Source organism: Lampetra fluviatilis, chromosome 15 (assembly GCF_964198595.1).
Source record: "Lampetra fluviatilis chromosome 15, kcLamFluv1.1, whole genome shotgun sequence".
NCBI lineage: Eukaryota > Metazoa > Chordata > Hyperoartia > Petromyzontiformes > Petromyzontidae > Lampetra > Lampetra fluviatilis.
In genome coordinates this window covers 10,471,469-10,495,389 of record NC_136289.1, presented here as the reverse complement: position 1 = coordinate 10,495,389, position 23,921 = coordinate 10,471,469, and the positions used below count along the sequence as shown (strand labels likewise).

Here is a 23,921-nt window from a genome sequence, read left to right as displayed (position 1 = left end):
ACAACATGCCAATTCGTTACTAGTACAGTGTGGATAGCAAAGCTGCAACATTTACATTGAGCACGACGTTTCGCCAGCAAATACAACTAACTTCGTCAGGCGACAGACATATTTTGTGGAGAAATCCTCCTGTTTCGTTCCTTAAAAATATTTGTGTGGTGGTGCTGGTGTTGGTAGACGTGATGGCAACACTTGTGAGCACAATCTTCTACGTTTCCAGCGGCGTTAAACTTCACCCCGCGTCGCGGCGGCGTCGACCCGGGGGGAACTTTTGGCGCCAAAAAACCGAATGGGACAAAGGGGGGGAGGGGGGAGGGGCAAGGGGGAGGGGGGAGGAGGGCGCCACCCCCCCGGGGTGAGGGGGGCGCTTTCCCCCCCACCCGCTTAGTTTTTTCCCGCGCTTTTCGCTTCGGTTTCTTAAGCGCCCGCGCGACCGTTTTCCCACCCCCCTCCCCCTTCAAACCGCCCCCTTCCTCCCCGTTAGGACCGCCCACCTCCTCCCCCTTCAGTACCGCCCGGCGCCGCGCGAGCCAATTGGACGAGCGCCGGTTTCCCCCCACCCCCCCACTCCCCCCTAACCCCACCCCCCCCACCTCCCCCCAATGCGCGCGCCGGCCAACGGCGAGCGGCGCATCCGATTCAAATGCGCGCGCCAGCCAATGGGAGCGCGGCGGCGGCTTCGCCAGCCAATGGGAGCGCGCTCCATCGTCGCTTATTGCGCCTTCGTTGAGCGCCGCGAGCTGCCATTGCCTCCGCCGTTGCACGGTACCGCGCCAGCGTTAAGCGAACCCAAGTGGCGGGTGAGTCGAGTGTGGCCGCGGTTTAGTTACGGGGTGGTGTGAGGGGAGGAGGAGAGGGGGGGGGGTATGTTGTTTTTTTGTAATTTTTTATATTAATATAGACGATCGCGCTCCGCCGTTTTCTTTCGTTTACGCCGTCGTTCGTTTAACTTCGTACGCTGAATTTATCCGCGTGTCGGTGGGCGAACGAGAAGGCCGTGATCGCAGTCTGTTATCTCGCTCGCAAATCAACGCGGGGCGGCTGCCGTTGCCACTGCGGGCGACGTAAGATGGCGGCGACGGTCTGCGCGGTCGCGTTCGCCCCCTTCTTCGACGCGTTCCCGTGCGATTTTCTCGGGGTTCGCGGCGGCGAATCGGCCCCGGATTGACGTCGGGACCCCCGCTGGAATGTACCGCTCACGATGGTTGGGCTTTTGAGCGCGGTGGCATGGTAGGAATGAGCCTCGAGGCGCGATTGCGCGAGGAGTGTGACCCCCTATCGGGCTTGCGTGTGAAGAAGGCACCACGGCCATTTTGGGAACGCGCGCGTTTTGTAAAATGTTAATTTGAGGTTATTTGTTAAATTGACGCGGTGGTTTTCTTCGCTTTACGGGATGAAAATGGAAGGAAAAATCAGGGGAGATATTCGTCGCTTAAGTCGCTGTTCTATTTGGATGTGGTGGTGTTTTTTTTGGAGCTGTAAGGGAATGGTTCAAAACCTTTGTGGGGGCCCGACGGGCGCTAAAGATGGAGTCTACTGTGCACGCATTTAAATGGTCTCGTTTATAAAAAAATATTTTTTTTACTCAAAATGTAGAACTTCTATCGTTATTTTCTTTATTTGCAGTTATATACTTGGTCTTTGAATTTTAGCAGATTTTTACCGCGAATGTTTTAATGGCGTGGTTTGTATTTCGCCTCTGTTTGAAAGGTGCCATCTGTTCAATTACAATTTGTTTTTGCTATAAGCTTGTGCGTTGTAGTGGTAACTTTTGTGTGAAAACGTTTTAGAATCGTAAACATGGTTTTACTTAGAGCTTGTCACGTTGTTGAAGTATTATGGAACATTTGTGAAGCTTGTGTTTTTAAATATTGTATGTTTATTAAAAACTAGTTTTATTAATGCATATATATCTAAGTAACCATTTAAATATATGCGCTTTGAAATAGCGAGATGTGAAATTTCTGCGTGTTTTGAACCTACATTCTTTGTTTAATGTTTTAACAATATATAAACAAACGAATGCAACGCGGACGGCGGGAATCATTAGAACCCGTACATGACCCGGACAAAGTTGAGCGAGGTTATCCCGTGGAGTCTATTGTGGTTTATTATACGAATATTTGTTTCCCTATGAGACTTCCTTTACCAGTGGCAAAATATAGTAATAGGTTTTTACCCTTTCAACTGGTACAAAAACTGACACCTTTATACAAGGGATCATATTTGCAATAACCACAACACAAGCAGTCAAAATGCAAACAAAAATAAACTCTGATAATGATATGCACTATCATCAGAGTTTCTTTTTGGTTGTATTTTGACTGCTTGTGTTGTGGTTATTGCAAACATGATTTCTTATATAAAGGTTTCAGTTTTTGTACCAGTTGAAATGGTAAAAACCTATTTAAATATTTTTTTGCCTGTTGCTGTTTTTAAGGTTCCGTTTTGTTGTTTTTAGGACCAAAGATTCGTGTTGTTACATTGAAATCCGCCCCTGGCTCGGCCGCGTGGTTGCTGTCTATTGTTAGTGGTGGTGGTGGGCCACCATCGCCATTGCAGGCGATGCCTTCCATCCATTCATTCATTGATTTTTTTTATTTTCCCTTTCCTCCGCCTTGTTAACGGCTTGGATAGATCTTTCCATTTTGATTAAATGCATTTCGCATTTGTAAAAAAAATGGTAATGATGCATTTTGTATAAGCTCACCCGAAATAATTTATTTAGTTTTGCTGTGGAGCACACGCGTATAAAATTAATGAGGACGCCACATTTCATGTTTCCGTGAAAGATTAATTAAGGGATTTGTCAATTCTACTGGCTTTTAGTAGACGATTATCCATAGCCTGTTGTATGAAGACGCAGGCATTCAAATCTCGCTTTTGCATTTTGTCTTTAATTTGCAAGTCCGTTATAAATTCTGTCGAAATTATTGCTGCATTCAAGTAGCCTTAATTGGGTAGGATTGCAAAGAATGTGTGTGTATACATGCCCTGTCCTCTGACGTGTGATGGCATGAGCGATTTGCGCCTTTATTATAAACCGAGATAAATAGCACGTTCTTGTTTACTGTTAATATGCACTGGTGAATGATGATATATGTTTTTATCAGTCATTTCAATTTGCTGGTTTAAGATGATAATTAACATCGTAACTAGTATTGCCTCCAGTGCTTGTTTCTCCACTGGTAATTAATTGAATGGCTAGGACAGGGGTCGGCAACCTACGGCTCCGGAGCCGCATGCGGCTCTTTACGGGCTGCTTCTTGACAATATGTACGTATGTACAGTATGTACTCAGATGCATTGCGGCTCTTGAAATACTGAATTTTGTACCGAATTGGAAAGAAATGGCTCTTCTTGTTATTTTGGTTGCCGACCCCTGGGCTAGGACATAGTCACGCTCCGTGAATGTCAAACTCCTAACCCACAAAATTATAATTTGGTAATTATCAATACAGAAATAGGCGTGCGTGTTGAGCATTGGCTAGCCATGGACAATGTAAAATTGCACGCATGATGGTAACGTCTTGTTCTAGGGTACAGTACAAAAGCAGACTGTGCATGTCTGTCAAAATTGGCCCCTTAGAGTTTTTGGCGTTATTCCCAGGGTGTGTGTGCAGTGTATTAATGCGACTGTAGATTGATTATAAAAAAGGTGGTAAATTGGTCTAGTTGCCTGGGATCTCGTGTCACGATGTTGTGACTGCCGTGCTAATTGGTGAAGACGGTCTTGGCATGGTTTATACGGGTAATGCAGTATCGTGTCATTCAACATTGCGGATTTAGAATGTGTGCGCTGATGTAACGCCGCCTGGGTAAGACATTCTGAGATGTCAAGGTGGCCGATTAGTGATATGGCACCCAAGCGATTTGTCGTGTTAAAATAGGATTAATTAAAAAAGGCCACGTTTAGCTAAAAGGCAAATCAATGGGCTAAAGGTCTTCTACATAGATGTGCATCTGCGTGATGAGGTATCTGAAAAAGTCCAAAAAGAGTGGGTAATGTGAAAGCAATGCAGACATGTTAATAGGGTTATGTATTGATTGCATCAAAATAGTTTTGGATGGACTGGAGACAGCTTAGTTATTTTGACTAAATTACACTCAAACAATAATGCAGCTATTAATTTTTTGGCAACTTAAACGTATATACTTGTGGGTATTCATTCACAAGACCTTTAAGAAGATGAAAGGCATGGCTCTGCCTTTACACCTCCCACTCGACAGATGTTGAGAATGTGGTGACGAGCAAATGGCACCGAAAAAATCCCGCCTTTTATTACCAATTGGTTGCGTTTCGCTGCCAATTCCGTTGTGTACCGGAATGGACATTTTAACTCGTCAAACGCATTAATTGCCATAAATATTCTGTTGTGAGAAAGTGTGTAGTGGTCTATTTATAGTAACTGTTGACATTTTTTGTGTTCTAGTGACAAAATGGGTAAAGGAGAGCCAGGAAAACCGCGTGGGAAGATGTCTTCCTATGCATACTTCGTGCAGACGTGTCGCGAGGAGCACAAGAAGAAACATCCGGAGGCATCTGTAAACTTTGCCGAGTTTTCCAAGAAATGCTCCGAGCGCTGGAAGGTAAAGATGCTCGTGATGCCCTTTTGACATAATTCCCCACTCTTTTTTTGGCAACTATCGACATTGGTCGCCTGTAAGTGGAGTTCGTTGACGAACATGGATCTCTATTATTGTGCCTTGCAGACGATGTCTCCCAAGGAGAAAGCGCGTTTTGAGGAAATGGCTAAGGCTGACAAGGCACGTTATGACCGGGAGATGAAAAATTACGTTCCGCCTAAGGGCAAGAGGAAGACAAAGGACCCTAATGCACCCAAGAGGCCCCCGTAAGTCCTGCGGCATCCTGTTTTGTGGTGTTTTGCCGCCGAGAAAGTGGCCTCGTCACTGGTTTAAAAATGTTTTATTTTTCCCAATTACCTTGCACTGCGGGGAGGCCCCCCTTCGTTAAACAGTGGATTTACAAAGGGGCCTTGTGTGTACTTCGTTGCATCTACTTTTCATAGCAAGTCTTGAGAATTGCTATTTCACACACGACCCACAAAGACACTAATGTGATTGCGTACAAAGTGAGTGCTATTGTGCTGTGCAATTTAATCCGTGGCAGTCAAAGCGTATTATGTTGAGGCTGTCTAGAAACCTTGTTTGTATTTTGTAAGTGGCTTGTGAAATCGTCGTAGCTTTTAAAGCGAATGTGGCCGACGGAAAAGATTGGTCCAAGTTTGCCAGGTGAGTGGTGTTGGTCTAACACATGGTGGCCCTATCGCCGTGTTTGTGCACAGATCTGCATTTTTCGTGTTCTGCTCGGAGCACCGGCCCAAGGTGAAGGCAGATCACCCCGGCCTGGGCATCGGTGAGATTGCCAAACGGCTGGGAGAGATGTGGGGACTACTCACGCCCGAGACTAAATCTCCGTATGAGAAGAAGGCTGCCAAGCTGAAGGAGAAGTATGAGAAGGTGAGGTTTCTAACGAAGCGATCGTGAGTTGCTTGTTGCGGTGGAAATGTGTGGGGAGCTGAAGGCCATTTAATAACCTAATGAAATTGATAGCAAGTGTGATACTTATAAAAAACAAAAAATACTTGCATGCAGTTTTATTCCCAAATTACGACAGTTGCGTTTATTCCACGCCTTGGAGTATTGGTAAAGTCCTGCAGTATGTGCGGCGGTGTATCTGGAAATGCACACTATTGTTGGGCAGCTAAAGTGTGCCAATTTGCAAAGCAGCCGTAATATAAATGGTGATAGTTCATGTGTTGAAACGGGAACCAATTTGTATTTTTTAAATTTGCTTGAACAGTTGGCATTTCTACAGGGAAGAAAATACATTCAAGGTTGACAAATCTTTTAGGCACATCTCCCAAATGAATGCATTAATCAGTGCATGCATGCTATTTGCTTCTCATAAGCCTCAAAAAACAGATTCATTCAGAGCTCGGTTATGTTGCTAATAAAGGTTATGAGGGACAAATCAGTCGCGTGGCATTTATTTAAAGTGGGCCACGATTTTATTTACGTGGCACGATTGCATGCTTGCTTGTAGTGCATGTCTTGGCCCATGTTCTGTGCTGTAAGCGCAAGTGTTCTCTGTTTCTCAGGACGTGGCGGCGTACCGTGGAAAGGGCAAGGCGGCACCCTCCAAGGCTGCACCCGAGGAAGATGATGACGAGGAAGATGAGGAGGAAGATGATGATGATGAGGATGATGACGAGTAGGCTGACAGCAGCAGAGAGTGTAAAACATCCTCGGTGTAGGGATGTATAAATGCTTCATTGGCAGGCGCTTACATTGATAGTTTTTTTTAAGGAGGTTTGGAGGGAATTTATTCAGTTTGGGGGGATGGGGGGGGTCAGTGATCCCACAACGTAAAAAATTAAAATGTGAAGTCTATTACATTTGCCCATGGCAGAATCCCAGCTTTGACATAATTGATGTAATAGTTTCTCAAGGGCTTTGGTGTTGGTTAATGGGCACTACTGTGCATTTGAGAGCATTAAACTGTTGGATATTTGGAGCAAAATAGGAAACTCAATTTGGTTGGATAGGACAGGGATGTTTATTGAATTAACAAATACTTCTTAAACCTCCTTTATAATTGTGTAAATTCAATGTCTGTACAGTCAACTCAAGGGCCCGCTCCATATTTCTTCAAATAGATTTGGTGTTGGTTTAATTGAACTAAGATGTAACCTCACGACCTTGTTGACCAAGAACTACAGATGAATGACAACTGAAATGTAGCAATGATATGCATTGACTTGTGCCAGCGTATCTTATAACACTTTATTTGAATTTGGTTAAGGATTGGTGATGCATTACTTTCGAGTGGGCCACTTAATGTCAAGTTGATGTATGATAGCTGTGTGAAATTAGAACTTTGATATTGGCCAATTATGATGAAGTGTTTGCCCATTTTGAAAGAAGAGTACTGCTTGGTTGAAAGGAAACAGAAATATTTGTGTGGCAGAGTGTAGACTTGGTTAGATTGAGACCTGCTTTTGAGATTTTTTTTTTACCTAGGTTCGAGACTCAAAAAGCATAATCTGTATTGAGAAATTGCCACTTTGAAAAAGAAAAAAAAATTCCTTCCCACTATGTACAGTCTGCTTTTGTTTCTTTGTGGCTTGTAATACATTTTTTTAGCCTGGGGTTTTTGTCTGCTTTGAATATTAACCTTGTAGGGTGAATTTGTTTCACATATATTCTGATGAAAGTTGTCCATTTATCTTGTCTGTTGGACTTAATAAAATTCTGTAACTTTTAAGCAACAATAAAATGGTCTTTTTTTACAACATTGTCCATCCTCTTTGCTTGTGGGGGGGGGGGGGCGGTTGCAACGGTTGATAAGTATTTAAGGTGCAACATAAATGTAATCCTTTGGACAGCATCAAGGAAATTTACTTTTAATGATAAAATACTTTACAAATGATGCACCATACAGACGTTTCAAACTCTCAATGTTCAGTGTGCTTTTATGCAAATCATGGTTATTTCTCCAAACGCAGAAAAAGATTGACAGGGTTTAGGTATGATGTGTAAAGCTTTGGTATGCCAACAACCTGGAGAGCTGTAACTTCGAGGGGAACATGACCTTAATGTGCCTTTTTTTTAGAAGGCACTCGCATCTCCGCATTGCACTTCTATTTATGTAGTTGGGAGAATGAAAACCGCAAGTTACCAAAGAAACTTGGCATTGGCATGGGTTTTACTGATGGGAGACGAAGGAAATTTAATAACCCAACAATTCCATCTGGCACTCCCATTTTTTAAGTCCTACGAAATGTTGAAATCTTTTAACAAAGCCCAAGTACAATTGCAACACGTTCTTGCATATACAACAGTACCATGAAATTGGCACGTTCTCACGATTCATTCTGCACCGTTATCAGTGTCTTTACAATAAGTTGTGGGAAGCTGTTGACGTTGCATGCCTAATGAGAAAAGGTGCTCGGCATTTGGCCCTACGTTACTATGTGACGGAAATATTCGTTGTTGTTGCACGTTCGCATTTAACCTTTCTGGAGAGTGGTAAATAATTCAAGCTCGTGTGCTTATCAAAAACTTTGCGTTATCGTGAACGACAACTTTTTGACGTTTTGAAAAAGAAAAGTATTGGTTCAAAGCACTGCTTTGCACGCATGTTTGGTGAGCATAGTTATTTGGACTGCAAGGTTTTTTAGTTCCAGCCAAGATTGTGCTGCCCGTACTTGATTTGCAGTTGATTTAAGCAACCCTGTGTGTGGCCACCGTGACCAGTTTGAACTTTGTACGCATCCCGTTTGTCTTTGCGAGGCTGGAAACATTTTGCAGGCACTTCTAAAACAAATACCACTCGGGTTTTCCTTAATGAAAATCGGATCTTGTGAGGTGATTATAATATGTTGTATTTCGCAATTTGGGATATGATTTTACACGTTTGCAGTGTTCATGTCATGAATTGGAAGGTCCATCTTACTAAAATTATATTTCTAAAACTATCTTCACACCGGTCGAATTTGCAACTGAATATAAAAAACCCTATTTTTTGGTATATTGTATATATTAGTGTCTTCTCCAAAGGTGTACAATGATGACGCAACAGCTTGCATATTTGTGTTAATTCAAAGTGACTTCCCCTGGTGATCCTAGAATATGAAGCTGAAATTAAACCAGATTTTTTAAATCTTCCTATAAGTGAATACTGCACTATGCATCGTTCTCCTCAGGTATGGTGTGTGGCATTTAAGTTCTTAACACTGCACAAAATCGGCGAGCTTGATCGGACACCACGTACAATCCTCGGTAAAATGCATCCTTGCAGTCGGTAGGTATCATGTATCGTCAAATAACCCACATGGCATGGGGAGGCCATCATGCAGTAGTGGCTCGGTGAACGGCTGTACATGTACATGTGCAATGGTGATTGTATTTTACGGTCAATTCCATCTCGCACGGTCGCAACACGTCCTTTCGTCTTGACGCAGACGTGGAGATTGTCGACTTCATAAGTAAGAGTTCGTGCGTCCGTGTGGCAACACCTCCGTGACATTTTCCATCGGGCAAAGTATTTTTTGTTTCATATAAAAAAAAAGAGAGGCTCGTTTGCTCACTTCAGGAATTCAAATTTCTGAACTCCGTTGACATCGCAGCACCTGGGAGAGGTGACGGGAGTGCCTGACGGTTCGGACCTACACCATCGTGCAAGCCGGGCGATCCGCACGCTTGCCTTGTCACAACTTGCCCAGGACTCCTCGATCGGCCATGAGGCTCCGTTGTTTCTCTTTTGTTTGCAGGCTTGTTTGTCCGTCTCTCACGAGTGCTTCTCAGAACTTGATGTGGTTGATTTCCCAACGCTGGTTCAGGCTGGTCGGGTTGCAGAGTGCCAGGAACACCTGCTGCAGAGTCTCGGAGCGGTCGAGGCACCTCCCGGAGGGGCTGTGGACAAATCTTCCCTCTCCCTGTGCGACACAACAAGTCATGCGGCGAGTGAACTCGTTAACCGCTAATGCAGTCGGTACGAAGGCAACTTTAACAATGGGCACATTTGCTGAGCGCGTGTATTCTTACGAGCTTTGCAATCAGTTCTTTAATTTAAAATTAACTGTAAACTTTTTATTCTAGATTAGAAGTTTTCGTGACTGCAAGGATTCATACTCTTTGATTTTTTCAGTAAAGTCACGGTATTTTTTTTTAAAGCGAAAGCTAAGTTGTCCCCACCTGAAGAAGGACGCTTGTGTTGCGCCCGAAACGTCGTGATTTAATTTATTTTAAACTTTTTATTGGACCAGGTAAGGCCCACTGAGCTATACGGCTCTTTTTTCAAAATCAACCTGCCCATCACGAATGATACCTCAACGGAGTGGCTTATCACGTGGGAATTTAAAGCAGCCAAATACTCTTAAACGCAAACTCCAAATATACAACAGCAGGCGTCAGGGTCGGGATCGAACCCACGACCTCCTGTGTACCAGGCGAGGTAGTTAACATCTCCTAGCCACCGTGATGATGATGAGAGAGAGAGAGACACGCAAACTCCAAATATACAGCAGGCGTCAGGGTCGGGATCAAACCCACGACCTCCTGTGTACCAGGCGAGGTAGTTAACATCTCCTAACCACCGTGATGATGATGAGAGAGAGAGACATGCAAACTCCAAATATACAGCAGTAGGCATCAGGGTCGGGATCAAACCCACGACCTCCTGTGTACCAGGCGAGGTAGTTAACATCTCCTAGCCACCGTGATGATGATGAGAGAGAGAGAGACACGCAAACTCCAAATATACAGCAGGCGTCAGGGTCGGGATCAAACCCACGACCTCCTGTGTACCAGGCGAGGTAGTTAACATCTCCTAACCACCGTGATGATGATGAGAGAGAGAGACATGCAAACTCCAAATATACAGCAGTAGGCATCAGGGTCGGGATCAAACCCACGACCTCCTGTGTACCAGGCGAGGTAGTTAACATCTCCTAGCCACCGTGATGATGATGAGAGAGAGAGAGACACGCAAACTCCAAATATACAGCAGGCGTCAGGGTCGGGATCAAACCCACGACCTCCTGTGTACCAGGCGAGGTAGTTAACATCTCCTAACCACCGTGATGATGATGAGAGAGAGAGAGACATGCAAACTCCAAATATACAGCAGTAGGCATCAGGGTCGGGATCGAACCCACCACCTCCTGTGTACCAGGCGAGGTAGTTAACATCTAGCCACCGTGGCGCTCTTTTTGCATACGTACAGCCTTCATTGACAGCACAGGTCGTGAGGGCAGGCCCTCATCCAGCAGTGAACTGACATCCGAACCAAAAATGACGACCGCAAATGATGGAAAGCACCACCCAGTAGCATACGTGGGGGACCCCCCCCCCTATTTCACCCTCCCCCCCCAAATCCGGCCCGTGGACCCCCGGCGCTCGATAACAGCTGGGCCGTCGCCGCGTCTCACCATGCGGAAGCTCCAGTCGTTGAACTCGGTGCGGTCGCAGTGCACGATGGTGACGCCGGTGCCCTCCTTGCCGCCCTGCGTCAGGCACTGGTCGTGCTGCATCAGCTGGTTCATGTCGTTGAGGCGAAACAGCTTCACGGGGAGAGCCGCCGGTGGGGGCACGGGGGGGGGCAGAGATGGAGATGGAGAGAGGGAGAGAGCAACACAGCGGCATTAGAGAGGGAGATAGGTGGAGGCCGTGGGAGTTGACAGGAAAAAGTGAAATCTCGATCACCTTCAGGCAAAGGTAGGAAAATTTTGAGTTGGGATTGAGCCGTGTCACAGTGCCATGAGCCCGGTGACCCGAGTTAGATTCCTCACCACGGCTAACATCCGTGGCAAGTGATGTCAGATACAGCACTGTCTCTCCCCCCACCCCCCTCCCCCCACTGCCCCTCCACAACCTGCACTGACCGGCGTGGAAAAGTATGGTCAAAAACCCCAATGACCAATATGGCTGGGGAGGTTTTCATCCATTGGTGGATCCAGAATGGCTGGAATTCATTATTAACGGGTAGTCGTATTGGTAGTAGTAGTAATAATGTATTACGCCTGTGACCAAGCACCTGAGCTCATAATTTCTCTGAAGCTATGCAGGGTTGAGCCTGGATGGTGCTTAAGATGGGTGACCACCACGCACAAACAGGTTTCTGTAGGTGGCTACGGGGATACGCGGTGTGCAGAAAACTGGGCAGTTCAGCGAAATCCACCTTCTCTGACCCACGCTGACCCCGTCGTGCGGAGGCCCTGCGGTCAGAAAAACCCTCTCTCGACCCTGCCCAGAGGTCGCAAACGGGTTTTGATTCCTTACCCGTACCCGTACCCGGCCGCACCAGGGTCGCAAATGGGTACCCGTATCCGGCCGGGTACGGGTAGCCGTTCCCTACCCGTACCCGTACCCAACCCGAAATGAGTGACAAACGGTTACTCACCAGTGACTCATGGCCTACCCGTACCCGTACCCGGCCACACCAGGGTCGCAAACGGGTACCTGTACCCGTACCCGGCCAGGTACGGGTAGCCGGGTATCGGGTAGGCTACGGGTATCGGGTACCCGGTTGCGACCTCTGACCCTGCCCAAGCGGGTGCTGAAGCCCCGTCAGCCTGCGGTGGAGCGACGAGAGGGTTCGTACGTGGAGCTGGGATCGACCGAGTGAGCGGCGAGGTTTGGCGTCACCTGGTTGCCACCGAGGCCGTGGCAGGGCCCCAGCTCCACGAGCCCGCCGTTGTTGTGGCCCATGCTGTCGATGCAGAAGTTGCTCTTTTTACCACGGATCTTGAGGGTCAACGAGAAGCGAGGGATAACAAAAATCACGCGCTTTTCGAGGTGCATTCGTCTCTGTAAGTGTTTAATCAGCGGTATGGATGCAGGTAACTGCTCGGAGATATGTGTTTTAAAAATATATATTTTGTAACAGTAGGGTTTGTGTTTCCCAAGTGTGCTGGGAAACAATGATCAATTTGGTCAGTTTTCAATAAGTCTCAAATGGAAACGTGACATCATACGAAGGTTTGGTTCATATTGGGTCATCTTTTCTGTAGTTATGGTGCCTCCCCTGTTACGGACAGAAAGGCGGACGGAGCCAAACGCATAAACGCATGCAACCTTTGTTGGAAAGCGTAAAGAAATGAAGCCCCAACAATTCTTGCACGACTGCCCATGTAAAATTACACTGGTCAACAAAAAAAAAAGTTTTTTCTGGCCTGGACTTTTGCAGCTGTTTTAGACTAATTTCAGGGTGCTGATTCCAAATCTGATCTCAGATTTGCTCTATCACATCTCATTTTTATGCTATCGGCATACCCATTTTCATTGATTTTACCCGAAATTAACTGTCACTTATGATTGCAAGTTGTTGCGAGTCAGTGACTGCTTTAGTGTTAAAATATGGTGCTGTATTTTTAGGATAGTCTGTTTATAATATAATTTTATGTAGATATCCACATTTATTTAATACTTTTCTTCTGCAGTTTTGATTGAAGATGCAATATTTGATATCTCAAAAACCTGATGTGATAGACAAAAACTGATGCCAGATTTGGAATCGGCACCCCAAAATTACCGTTGGAATACCTTATGCCAGAAAAAGTGTGTTGACCAGTGTTACCCGTTGCCACTCCACACGCTTGGAGCATCTCTCACGCAGAGAGCGAAACGACAGCCATGCAGCAGTGTAACCGCAAACATCTACGTGCGGTGGAGGCGGCGGTAGCGGTTAGCACTTTGCGCTACGGACCCGGCCCCCCGAGTTCGATTCCCGCTCACGACCAACACCGGTGACGATTATCTGAAACCGCTCCTGGGCCTCCCCTAGGTCGACTCAGCCTCAAATGAGTACCTGGTGCGGTGTGTAAAAACATCGCCACTGGGGAGACTAAGGCGGCCGGGCGTGGTGCTGGCCACCCACCCCCTCTTCATGTGCCGTGCCGGCCTTCATGGGTGCTACTCGCTACTAACAGCACTTTCCCCAGTCCGTTCCAGGCCACACGGGGGAATCTTCGTCTTTGGGGACGGCGGCACCCACCTCTCCCCAGTCGACGTTCTTGGGCGGCAGTGGGTAGAACTGCAGCACGTCGTAGGCGATGTTCTCCATGAACCAGCTGAAGCTCTTGCAGTTGTGCTCACGCCGGAATCGGTGCAGCGCCGACACGTCTCCGTAGGGCAGCGCCTGAGTCTCCGGGCGACTCGCGTAGAAGTAGTCCCGGTAGTCGTCCCACCACACCTCCACCACCCGCACGTAGTTCTGTAAAAACGACAGCATCGGATTCATTTTTAAGGGGGTGGCCATGGGTTCGATCCTGACCCTGACACCTGCTGTTTATTTGAAGTTTGCGTGTTCTCTCTCTCTCCCCCCGCGGTCGTGTGGATTTTCTCCGGGTCCACTCGGTTTTTCCCTCCGCATTAAGAAGCATGCGTTTGGAGCATTTGAATTTGCACACGATGATAAGCCACTTCGTTGGGCTATCATTTGTGGCCAAGTCGCTTCTGAAAAAGAGCTACATAGCTCAGTGGGGCCTTAACTGATAAAATAAAATGTGTATTGTTGAAAGTTTAGTTTGTTACAGTTTTGGGGGGGCCCCCTCTTTGGCTGTTCAGTTTCTTTCCTCGACTCTTCTACCACCACTCATGCCCAATACCAAAACACGGCGTTGCTATTCGCCTCGGCTTTTTCAATTGCGGTTTTTGAATGTGCCATTCGAACTCGGAAAGCTACATCGAAGTCAAAACGAACTTAATTTGTTTGCGCACGTAAGCCCGTAGTATTACACATTGGGATGCTAAGGCTTAAATGACCACGTTACCTGCAGGACTCATCACATTGGCTCGAGTATTGCATTTTAGCCAATTTCGGGTTCTGGTGAGGCCAATCGCTATTGTGTTGTCATGAAGGTCTGGGAGGGCCTTCATCCAGCAGCAGTGGATTAACAAATTTGGGCTGGACATGACGAATATATTTCAGGAGGCCCCACAACATGTGTTGTTCCCTCGGGCAGCAAGCCCTTGAAGCCCCTGCGTTAATCCAGCGCTGTCCGTCTAAGCATTTTAATGAGCCGCACAACTTGCAACGCTGAACAAAACGTCGCAATGAACAAGACTATTTTCAGATTTGTCCCATAACCCACAGTGATACACACGGTGATGCCCCGGCTTTAATTTTACTAGATTACCGACAGAAATCGCAGTGCTACTTTATTGCATATTTTTGGTCCCTAGCGTCTATAAATTTGTTGGTTGCCCTACACTGCACTTTTTCCTTCCTCCATTATCTGCAGGATTGGGAGGCTCCTGTCATTTGCAAATTGCCCTTTGCTCAGTCACTCCCACACTGCTTGTTCTAAGTCAGATTTAAAAATGCACTTTAATTAATGAATGAGCGTGCACACGTGTGTGTGTCACCTTGTCCGAGAACGGTGGCCGTAGTGGTTAGAGCACTTTGCTCAGCACCCGAGTCCGATGCCCGCTCACAAACAATAACAGTGGTGAAACATCTGAATTGTTTGCGCTTAACGCGTTGTTAAATTTTCAGGAACGCATCTACTACCGCGTTCAACGAGAACTTATTGAACTGTAGATTCAAATTGATTCAACTATCTTTGATTTTACCAGGTAAAGCTCACCGAGCTATACAGCTCTTTATCAGAAGCAAACTGGCCACTAATAATAGCTCAACGGAGTGGCTTATCATCCCGTGGGAATTGATAGCAGGCAAATACTGTAAACGCACATCGATTCGAAATGTGTAGGGAAAAACCGGAGGATCCGGAGAAAAATCCACGCGACCACGGGGAGAGAGACAAGCAAACTCCAAATATACAGCAGGCGTCAGCCTGCTGTATATTTGGAGTTTGCTTGAACCCACGACCTCCTGCATACTCGGCGAGGTTAGTTAACATCTCGCCACAGCGGCGCCCACAAAGACAGGCGTGCAACGCAAACGACCCCTACCTGTAGCGCGGGGGCTGGGCCCACGCTGGGGGGCGGAGGGTTTCCAGCCCAGCCCTCGAGGCGGTAGATGTGGCCCACGCGCGAACAGGGCACGAAGAGGAGCGTTCCTCCGCACTGCCAGATCTGCGGGGACACGGAGACGCCGCGACAACGCCGCCATCACCGTCACTGCCGCCGGCACCGCTGCCAACTGCCGTACATAATCGCCGCGGCGGCGAGATGTTAACTCCCTCGCCTGGTATACAGAAGGACGTGGGTTCGATACCGAGCCTGACGATGGCTGTATATTTGGAGTTTGCGTGTCTCTCTCCCTGTGGTCGTGTGGATTTTTCTCCGGGTCCTCCGGTTTTTCCCTCCATGTTTAGAAACACGCGCGTTAGAGTATTTGGCTGCTGCTATGAATTTCCACGTGATAAGCCACTTCGTTGAGCTATCATGTGCGGCCAGGTCGCTTATGAAAAAAAAGAGCTAAATATAGCTCGGTGGGCCTTACCTAGTAAGATAAAACAAAATTGTTTAGTTTACTTTAATCGCCACCCTCATTCTCACCTTCCAGCAACTATCCATCGACCCCCCCTGTAATTGCCTATTGTCATGTGAAGACCTCTGCCAATCCATTGCCGGATGTGAGGGCCTCAACCGCACCGCATTGACGTTTTGAGGAGTTGCTTGACAATAATTTTTACGACGCTGGTCAGCGTGTTTTTTTTTTTTTAGCGAATGCAGGGAACACTGGCGTTTGTTGTGGCTGCCTCTTCCGGTCCTCGAGGCAAATCCCGCAGGGAACGGAGTCCTCAGCCACAAATACTGAGATCGGATCCAGGTTTCGATCATCATCATCATCAGCCATGATCAATCTACTGCTAGATCAGGGGATTGCAACCTGCAGCTACGGAGCCGCATGTGGCTATTTAAGGAACTGGTTTGTGACCGTTATTTATGAAGGACCACCGTTTCGTATTTACCACGCAGTGCCATGCGGCTCTCGAAATACTGTATTGACGTTTTTTGTCACCGAATTACAAACACAAATTGCTGCTCTTTTATTTTGGATGCCAACCCCTGTGCTAGATGAAGGCCTCTCTAAGCCGGCATAGGAATACAAGCAGGGATTTACGTGACCAAAACCCAGGGTTGAAACGTCAACGTTTGTGCCACTTTAAATGAATGGACCAGACGCCTGGTTTCTTGGGCCCTGTGTCTTCCAGCAAAACACGCCTCGGGCACGCCGATCAATCGTGATCGATCGTTTTCTGGTAGCCAAAGTGAATCGTCAATATCTTTTGGTTCAAAATGAAAATACCGTATTTGATTCAAATTATCCCTGCCTATCTCTGCGGTCTCGTGTGTGCGTGCGTAATTTTTGTTTTTATACATCTATAACGTGTTCGTTTTTAACAAGAACTCGATTACACCGCACTGGGACCGTTTAACGTTTCAAATAATGGCCGCTGCTAAATTGATCGTGGCTATTCTACGGACCGATCTGCTCTCAATGTTTCGCTCGACAACCAAACGCCCGGTGATTGAATTGCCACCTTGCCGACGAGCTGCGCGACGCCGCGTTTGGACAAGTCAATGACTTCTTCTGTACGGGCGTACGTGCGTATGTACATTTGTGTGTATGTGTGTACGTTGAACTTCTTTCGCGCCGTGCGTAGCCAAATGCGCTAAATTGGAGGCGCCACGTCTTCAAGGCATCGTAATACTTCTCCCGTAGCCGAGTGCGCCAAATAAATACGCGGCTTAAGTGTCCTCGCTGAATGAGTGGTGTTCACACAGCGTGTTTTCGCCATCAAAGCGGTTCATTAGCGAACGCGTTTTGCACAACGCGGAACGCGTGCACCGTTATGACGCGGTTTTCGAGCGGTCGACGACGAACAACTTTCTTGAATCACGTAGAAGGGAAATAATAAAATAATAAAAATAAAACATAATAAAATTAAATTCTCACGACGTTTCGGCCAAAACGCAAGCAGCCGTCCTCCGGTGAAGAAACAGAGCTGTCTTTCCGACAGCTCTGTTTCTTCTCCTACGTGACTTTACCGAAAGAACCAAGAATATGAATCCCTGCAGTCACGAAAGCTTTCAATCGAAAGGGGTGGAGAATGTTAATTACCCCCATCGCTCCAGTGGGCTCTCTCCGTGTACTCCTGTTTCCTCCGGCATGTATAAACATTCACGAACGATAGTCATCGAACATCCTAATATAGGACCAGAGCTCGGGCAAATGTTGCCAACGGTTCTGGATGTCTTCCCGCTTGTCTGCGGTCGGTCGGAACAGCAACAGGTCGCTGCTGTGCCACACCACCCCCAGTAGCGGAGAATTAAAGACGACCCACGGTGCGACTGCGGACACCCGAACCGGACAAGGAAGCCAACCTTGATAATTGGTTTTTTACCCTTCTATCTGGCAACAAAACTGACACCTTTTTTACAAGGAGTCATGTTTACATAGACCACAATACCTGCAGTCATAATGCAAACAAAAAACACAACTCTGATAATGTGCACTGTCCTTGAAGTTGATTGGTCCACACCCGAGACAGCTTTCCTTAGAGCCTAGTCTCACATGGTGTTGGACCAGTTGACGCCCCCGCTCTCCGACAGGACTGAGCGGTATCTGTCGCCGAGCTCCCGAAGCCATCGCGCAGCTCACAGACTTAAACTCGGACGTGCGCTTTTGCACACAGTACTTGCCGCATGCTACGGAGAGTGTGCGTGGGTTGGTTTTCCAGTGGCTTTTTGAGATGCGATATTCCATTTAAAATTGAATCACGGACCATTGCATTGGCGTCCGTGGTCAGGCCATTCATTCCCGGACGACATCTCTGTGCCTCCACCAACGGGAATCCCTCCCTACGCTCGTGCCAAGTCGCTCCGCGCAGATTTGGCGCGCGCAGCCGCTAGTCACACGAAGACAACCCAGTAAGCCACGCGCGTTGTATATAAATTGAAAATTACCAGTGCGACAAACCCTTAAATCACGGGTAATTACACGGTCCGATAAAGGCTAATCCGCATCATTTATCTCTCTCTTGTTCTTGTTGTTGTTGTGTACAGTGGCTCTCGACGGCAAGACTCCGGCTGCTTGGTGGCACGGGTGAGATTCCACTGGCGTCCGACCGCCCCCCTTCGTGAGTGTGGGCAGATTTTAATCGATGGCTAAACGCTCGTCCTGGTGAAGACGGAGCGATTAAGAGTTGGGGAGTAGGGGGTATATTGCAATTGCGTCATACGTGTGCTGAACCTCTTTCGCACCGTACGTAGCCAACCGTGCTAATCGGAGGGGCGGCCAGCCACGCTTTCGTCTCTCCGCGGAGCTTGGTGGTCTAGACAATGCCCGAGCGTGCTGCGCGCGTGCATTGCGATGATCACGTGACAATGGGACCGCGATGAGACATTGGTGGAGGGATCTGTGCGGGGTGCTGGTGGTGGAACAAGCCATCAAATGACTTCGCGACGACCCGCCGAATCTCAAGCGGCGTCTCCGCCCGACGCGTCTCACATCCTGGGTCCACCGTCGTCATTCTTCTGACGCCTCACCTTGTAGGAAATCTCGAAGTTTTCGCCACCCCAGATCTGCAGCCCGGGGTCGTAGAGTCCCAGCTCAAAGAAGAAGTCCCGATCGATGGCGAAGAGACCCCCGGCCATCGCCGGAGACCTGGGGTGGAGGGGGGGGGGAACCGAGGGATTGAATTGAATCGACATCGCTACTGCGCATCCCCGAGTCTCAAGACTCCTTTTCAGCAGGGTCCTGCCAAGTTGTCGCAGCAGGGAGCGACGCTGCTGCTGCTGCTGTGTGCGCGATCCCAATTGAGCGGGGGTCGCAACGGGTCAGCGTGCCTCTCTACGAATCCGGCGAACCGAGTTCGATTCCCGCTCCCGGCCACCAACACCGGGTGACGGATTGTCTGAACCGGTCCTGGGTCAACTCAGCAGCCTCAAATTAGAACCGCTTTGTGCGATTAGATTGGTGTCCTTCCCCCGTACCTCCGATTAGCACGGTCAGCTACGTACTGTGCGAAAGAAGTTCAACATACAAACGAACAAGTTTATCGCCTGTTGCGATGTGTAAACATCGCCGCTGGGGAGACAAAGGCGGCCGAGAGTGGTGCTGGCCACATCGCCCCATCACGTGCACGTTCCGGCCTTCATCGGTGTGGTGAAGTATGGTCAAACAACCCCCACGATTCATCACAACACTGGTCAACACACTTTTTCTGGCATAAGGTATTCCAACGGCTGTAAGGTAAGTTTGGAGTGCTGATTCCAAATCTGGCATCAGTTTTTGTCTATCACATCAGGTTTTTGAGATATCAAATATTGCATTTTCAATTAAAACTGCAGAAGAAAAATATTAAATAAATGTTGATATCTACATAATATGATATTATAAACGCACTATCCTAAAAATACAGCACCATATTTTAACACTAAAGCAGTCACTGACTCGCAACAACTTGCAATCATAAGTGATAGAGTTAATTTCGGGTAAAATCAATGAAAATGGGGTATGCCGATAGCATAAAAATGAGATGTGATAGAGCAAATCTGAGATCAGATTTGGAATCAGCACCCTGAAATTAGGCCAGAAAAAAATGTTTTTTTTTGTTGACCAGCAGAGGTCGCAAACGGGTTTTGATTCCTTACCCGTACCCGGCCGCTCCAGGGTCGCAAATGGGTACCCGTTCCCTACCCATACCCGTACCCTACCCGAAATGAGTGACAAACGGTTACTCACCAGTGACTCACGGTCTACCCGTACCCGGCCGCACCAGGGTCGCAAGCGGGTACCTGTACCCGTACCCGGCCGGGTACGGGTAGTCGGGTATCGGGTAGAGTACGAGTATCGGGTACCCGATTGACCAGTGTCGGAATCGTTATCCGGGGGCGGAGAGGGGGAGAGGGGGGGGGTCTTTGTGTCTGTGCACCGATAGGGCTCTGTCTTGTGCTTGCGCCGTGCCCTCTCGCGCTCGCTCAGCGGGATCCGCTTCCAAAGGAGGCTCCAGTCCCAGGCGCCGCGTGCGAAGCCGTCGTCATCACCCCCCTGCTGCGGCTCCATGGTATAGTCCATCCCATTGATGTAGTCGATGAGGGGGACTGTGCTTGTCGTCCTACGGGGGGGGGGGGGGGGTGGGGAGGGGGTGTAGAGAACAGGGCGGCATGATGTTGCGTAGATAGTACGGGACTGATCGGAACCTTCCTTGTTGTTTGATAAAAAAACAGCGATGCATTTGAAAAAGTTTTTTTGAAAGTTAGAATTACATACACGGCGCGGCGTTACGTCGTGATCAGAATCTTTATTTATACTGGAGGAATCCGATGACCTATAAAAAGTTATTTTTCACAGATGTCCAGTAGTTACGAAATGGGATTTAAATTCGATCCACGGCTGGGATATTTTGTTTTTCAATCTACCGCTGGGTGAGGACTTGTCAACTCTGTGCAGATCGTGGGGGTTATTTGACCATACTTCACCACACCGGTCAGCATGCGTTGGTGAAGGGGTCGAGCATAGAAGATTTTAAAAAACAAAAAAAATAAAAACTGGAAAATGCTGTAAATCACGTAAAGTCGCTTTACTCTGTGACTTGGCATCGCATGAAGTCACTTTTGCCGGCACGAAGACATTTATCGACGACTAAACGATTTCCCGCGAAGTGAAACATGAATCCGTTGCAGATCTGAAGTTTTATTTTATTATGTTTTATTTTTATTATTTTATTATTTCCATTCTACGTGACTTTACCGAAAAAACCAAGAAGATGAATCCCTGCAGTCACGAAAGCTTTAAATCGAAAGATCTGAAGTTGTCCTTAAATCCAAAAGCAGCATCCTCCCGCCGTGAAGACCCCGTGTAAGTTATAGTGACGATCACTCTGGTTACCTGTCGTGAGCGATGGGGGCGGCGAGAGGCGGGTACCAGTTGATGCCGACCTCGCAATGAGCGTCCAGGTAAACCAACACCTGCACGCAGCACAAAGACAAAGATACCACCCCCCACCCAGGTAGCCTTATCATCCTTATTGGGACAAGTGCTGTTCGCGAGCACCCATGAAGGGTTGTGTGGATGGGTGGCCCCAGCACACAGCCAAAGGTGGGAACACGTCCTAGTGTTCATCCATCGCTGGAGATGGAGCAATGAAAGCAGATCGGGCGCAGGAGCCAAATGGATTTTTGCGAACGCAAGATCACCGCCCTTCTACACAGAGTTAACCATCATCATCACCATCTATGATCATTCCACTGCTGGATGAAGGCCTCCCTCGGGTTGCAGGCACCTTTCTCACGAACCTACAATGATGTAAGGGGCCGTCTATAAATGACGTCACGCGATTTTGGACGATTTTTGACCCCCTCCCCCTTCGTCACACGGCGTCACAAAAAGTCAGACCCCCCCATCAAATATGACGTCACAAAGCTCTGCCCCCCCCCCCCCACAAAAAAATATAAAACATGCTTTAAATCGCTTTAAACTATTGTCATTGTAGTGCGTATTTAATGTGGCGCTGCACTCTGATGTTGTAGGAGAAAACATTTATCACAAAGTCTATTTAATTAAGTAGAACGTGTTGTCTATATTTATTTAAAGTTGCGCATTTTTATGTGACGTCACATTTCTCAACCCCCCCCCCCTCGTCACAAATGTCTGACCCTCCCCCCCCAAGTGCGTGACGTCATTTATGGACGGCCCCTAACAATCCACCCAGCACGTAAACGGATCTCATCCGTTCCATCCCCTCGGGGTCCTTCTCTCGAACGCGTTGCGTTCCACCCCCCGTCCCCACCACCACCACCACAGTCCAATCCGCAAGAGCAATCATCTCGGGCTTGTAGTACTCACTTTATCCGCCAGGGGAAGGTATAGCCTCACTGTGATGGAGGGACCAGGGGCGGCCCACGAAAGGCACAAAGGCTGAACAGGTCTATTTAACAAAAATAAAGATACTCTCCCCAAGTGTTTGTTTAGAGCGTTGAAAGGCTGCTAGAAAGTCGATTTATCGTTACCAATTACATCTCTTGAGAGCGCCGTTAAATTTTTCGACAGGCGAGGTACCATTTGGGACGATGTTATGAAACGTGATTTGTTTTTTTCTTGGCAAAGGGAGGGGAAAGCCACTCAAGTGGCTTTTGTGCAACTTTGTTTCATTTTATTTTATTATTTCCCTTCTACGTGACTTTATCGAAAGAACCAAGAAGATGAATCCCTGCAGTCACAAAAGATTTAAATCGAAATTTAACTTTGCCAAATGTTCTGATTAAATTCGTGTTAATTGCCATCGATCGTATCGTCGTAAACGGACCACAGTTGCTGTTATATTACCACTTTCGTAATTACGTGTACGAGTTCTGGAAACTACCATAACGCGTCCACTACACTCAAGTTACTCCAATGTCGTTTACACGTTGGCTATTATTTTCTCGCGTACGATGGCAACAGCAATGTGGTTCAGGAGATAGACGCTTCTAGATTTGAAGCTTTCGTGACTGCAAGGATTCATATTGTTAGGTTTTTTCGGTAAAGTCACGTAGGTAAAACATTAAAATTAATATTAATAAAAGTAAAATAAAAATAAAATAAAACCTCACAATGGCTCCTCCCACCCTCAACCAGTATATATACAAGGACTGTTTTCTTGGAATTTCTCTCACTTGATACAGCAATCGTGCTGTGACGGTTCCACCTGAAGACGGAAGCTTGTGTTGCCTCCGAAACGTCGCGATTTATTTTACTTTAACTGATTGTTCTTCACGTTTACGGTGACTTTCAGACCGGTAGTCCACTCACTGGCATTGACTGTGTATCTTGTATTTGACTTTTATTAATTAAAAAATTTTACCTACGTGACTTTACCGAAAAAACCTAAGAATGTAGATAGACGCTTACCACATTTCGACATCTGCTGCTGGTCACGACGAGAGAGGGCCTTCAGCAGAGAGAGAGAGAGAGCGAGAGTTCGTGTCGTTTTTGCTGTTCCTCCGTTGAAGCAGTGCATGCCACTGGATGTATTATCTTTAATGTATCTCTACGGGTCTCTGTGGCTTTACTACATTGCCAATAGTTGTAGGTTGTGCGCGGCCACAAATCGCACTACTTGCGGCTCGTGTTTAATTTTCTATTCATGAAGGAGACGTGGGGGGGGGGCATCGATCGGCCTGCTGCTGGTATTGATGTCCAGATGATGCGCTTGAACGCGTGGGTGCAAAACTATGGCCTTTGTCAAAGGTGGCTTCCATCTATCTGTTCGGCGTGTCCGCGCCACCTTATTATGAATTAAACGTAACTTTTCACACCGTCACTCGATAAAATTGACGTCGTTTGTTCGAATATGCAACAGTACACATTAACTTAGTGGCTATGGTGGCCGAATCACTCTAAACCCTAACCCCTAGGGATGTATGGTGGTGGTACTACAGTATATTTGGAGTTTGAATGTTCTCCCCGTGGTCGCGTGGATTTTTTTCTCCGGGTCCTC

General features: G+C 47.4%; 2 protein-coding genes across 4 annotated transcripts in view; one reads left to right on the top strand and one right to left on the bottom strand.

Moving 5' to 3' along the window:
* The first annotated feature begins 643 nt into the window (after positions 1 to 643).
* On the top strand, positions 644 to 6,977 carry LOC144936212 (high mobility group protein B2-like). Of its 3 annotated transcripts, none has more exons than XM_078863194.1 (5): positions 644 to 800; positions 4,434 to 4,590; positions 4,714 to 4,853; positions 5,307 to 5,481; positions 6,123 to 6,977. In XM_078863194.1, the coding sequence occupies exons 2-5, from the start codon at positions 4,441 to 4,443 to the stop codon at positions 6,237 to 6,239; spliced, it is 582 nt and encodes a 193-aa protein (XP_078719320.1). In that variant the 5' UTR covers positions 644 to 800; positions 4,434 to 4,440; the 3' UTR covers positions 6,240 to 6,977. The 3 variants fall into 3 exon arrangements, with proteins under 3 accessions (XP_078719320.1, XP_078719321.1, XP_078719319.1); XM_078863195.1 differs by lacking the exon at positions 644 to 800 and adding an exon at positions 1,042 to 1,064; XM_078863193.1 differs by lacking the exon at positions 644 to 800 and adding an exon at positions 1,073 to 1,230.
* Positions 6,978 to 7,357: 380 nt separating this feature from the next.
* Positions 7,358 to 23,921, bottom strand: part of LOC144936208 (N-acetylgalactosaminyltransferase 7-like) — a 99,109-nt gene continuing 82,545 nt past the window's right edge. Inside the window, 8 exon segments of the mRNA XM_078863191.1 lie at positions 7,358 to 9,461; positions 10,956 to 11,087; positions 12,172 to 12,270; positions 13,520 to 13,738; positions 15,442 to 15,564; positions 18,988 to 19,105; positions 20,376 to 20,558; positions 21,332 to 21,411. Of these exon segments, the coding sequence (XP_078719317.1) occupies positions 9,327 to 9,461; positions 10,956 to 11,087; positions 12,172 to 12,270; positions 13,520 to 13,738; positions 15,442 to 15,564; positions 18,988 to 19,105; positions 20,376 to 20,558; positions 21,332 to 21,411 (1,089 nt within the window). The 3' untranslated portion in view covers positions 7,358 to 9,326.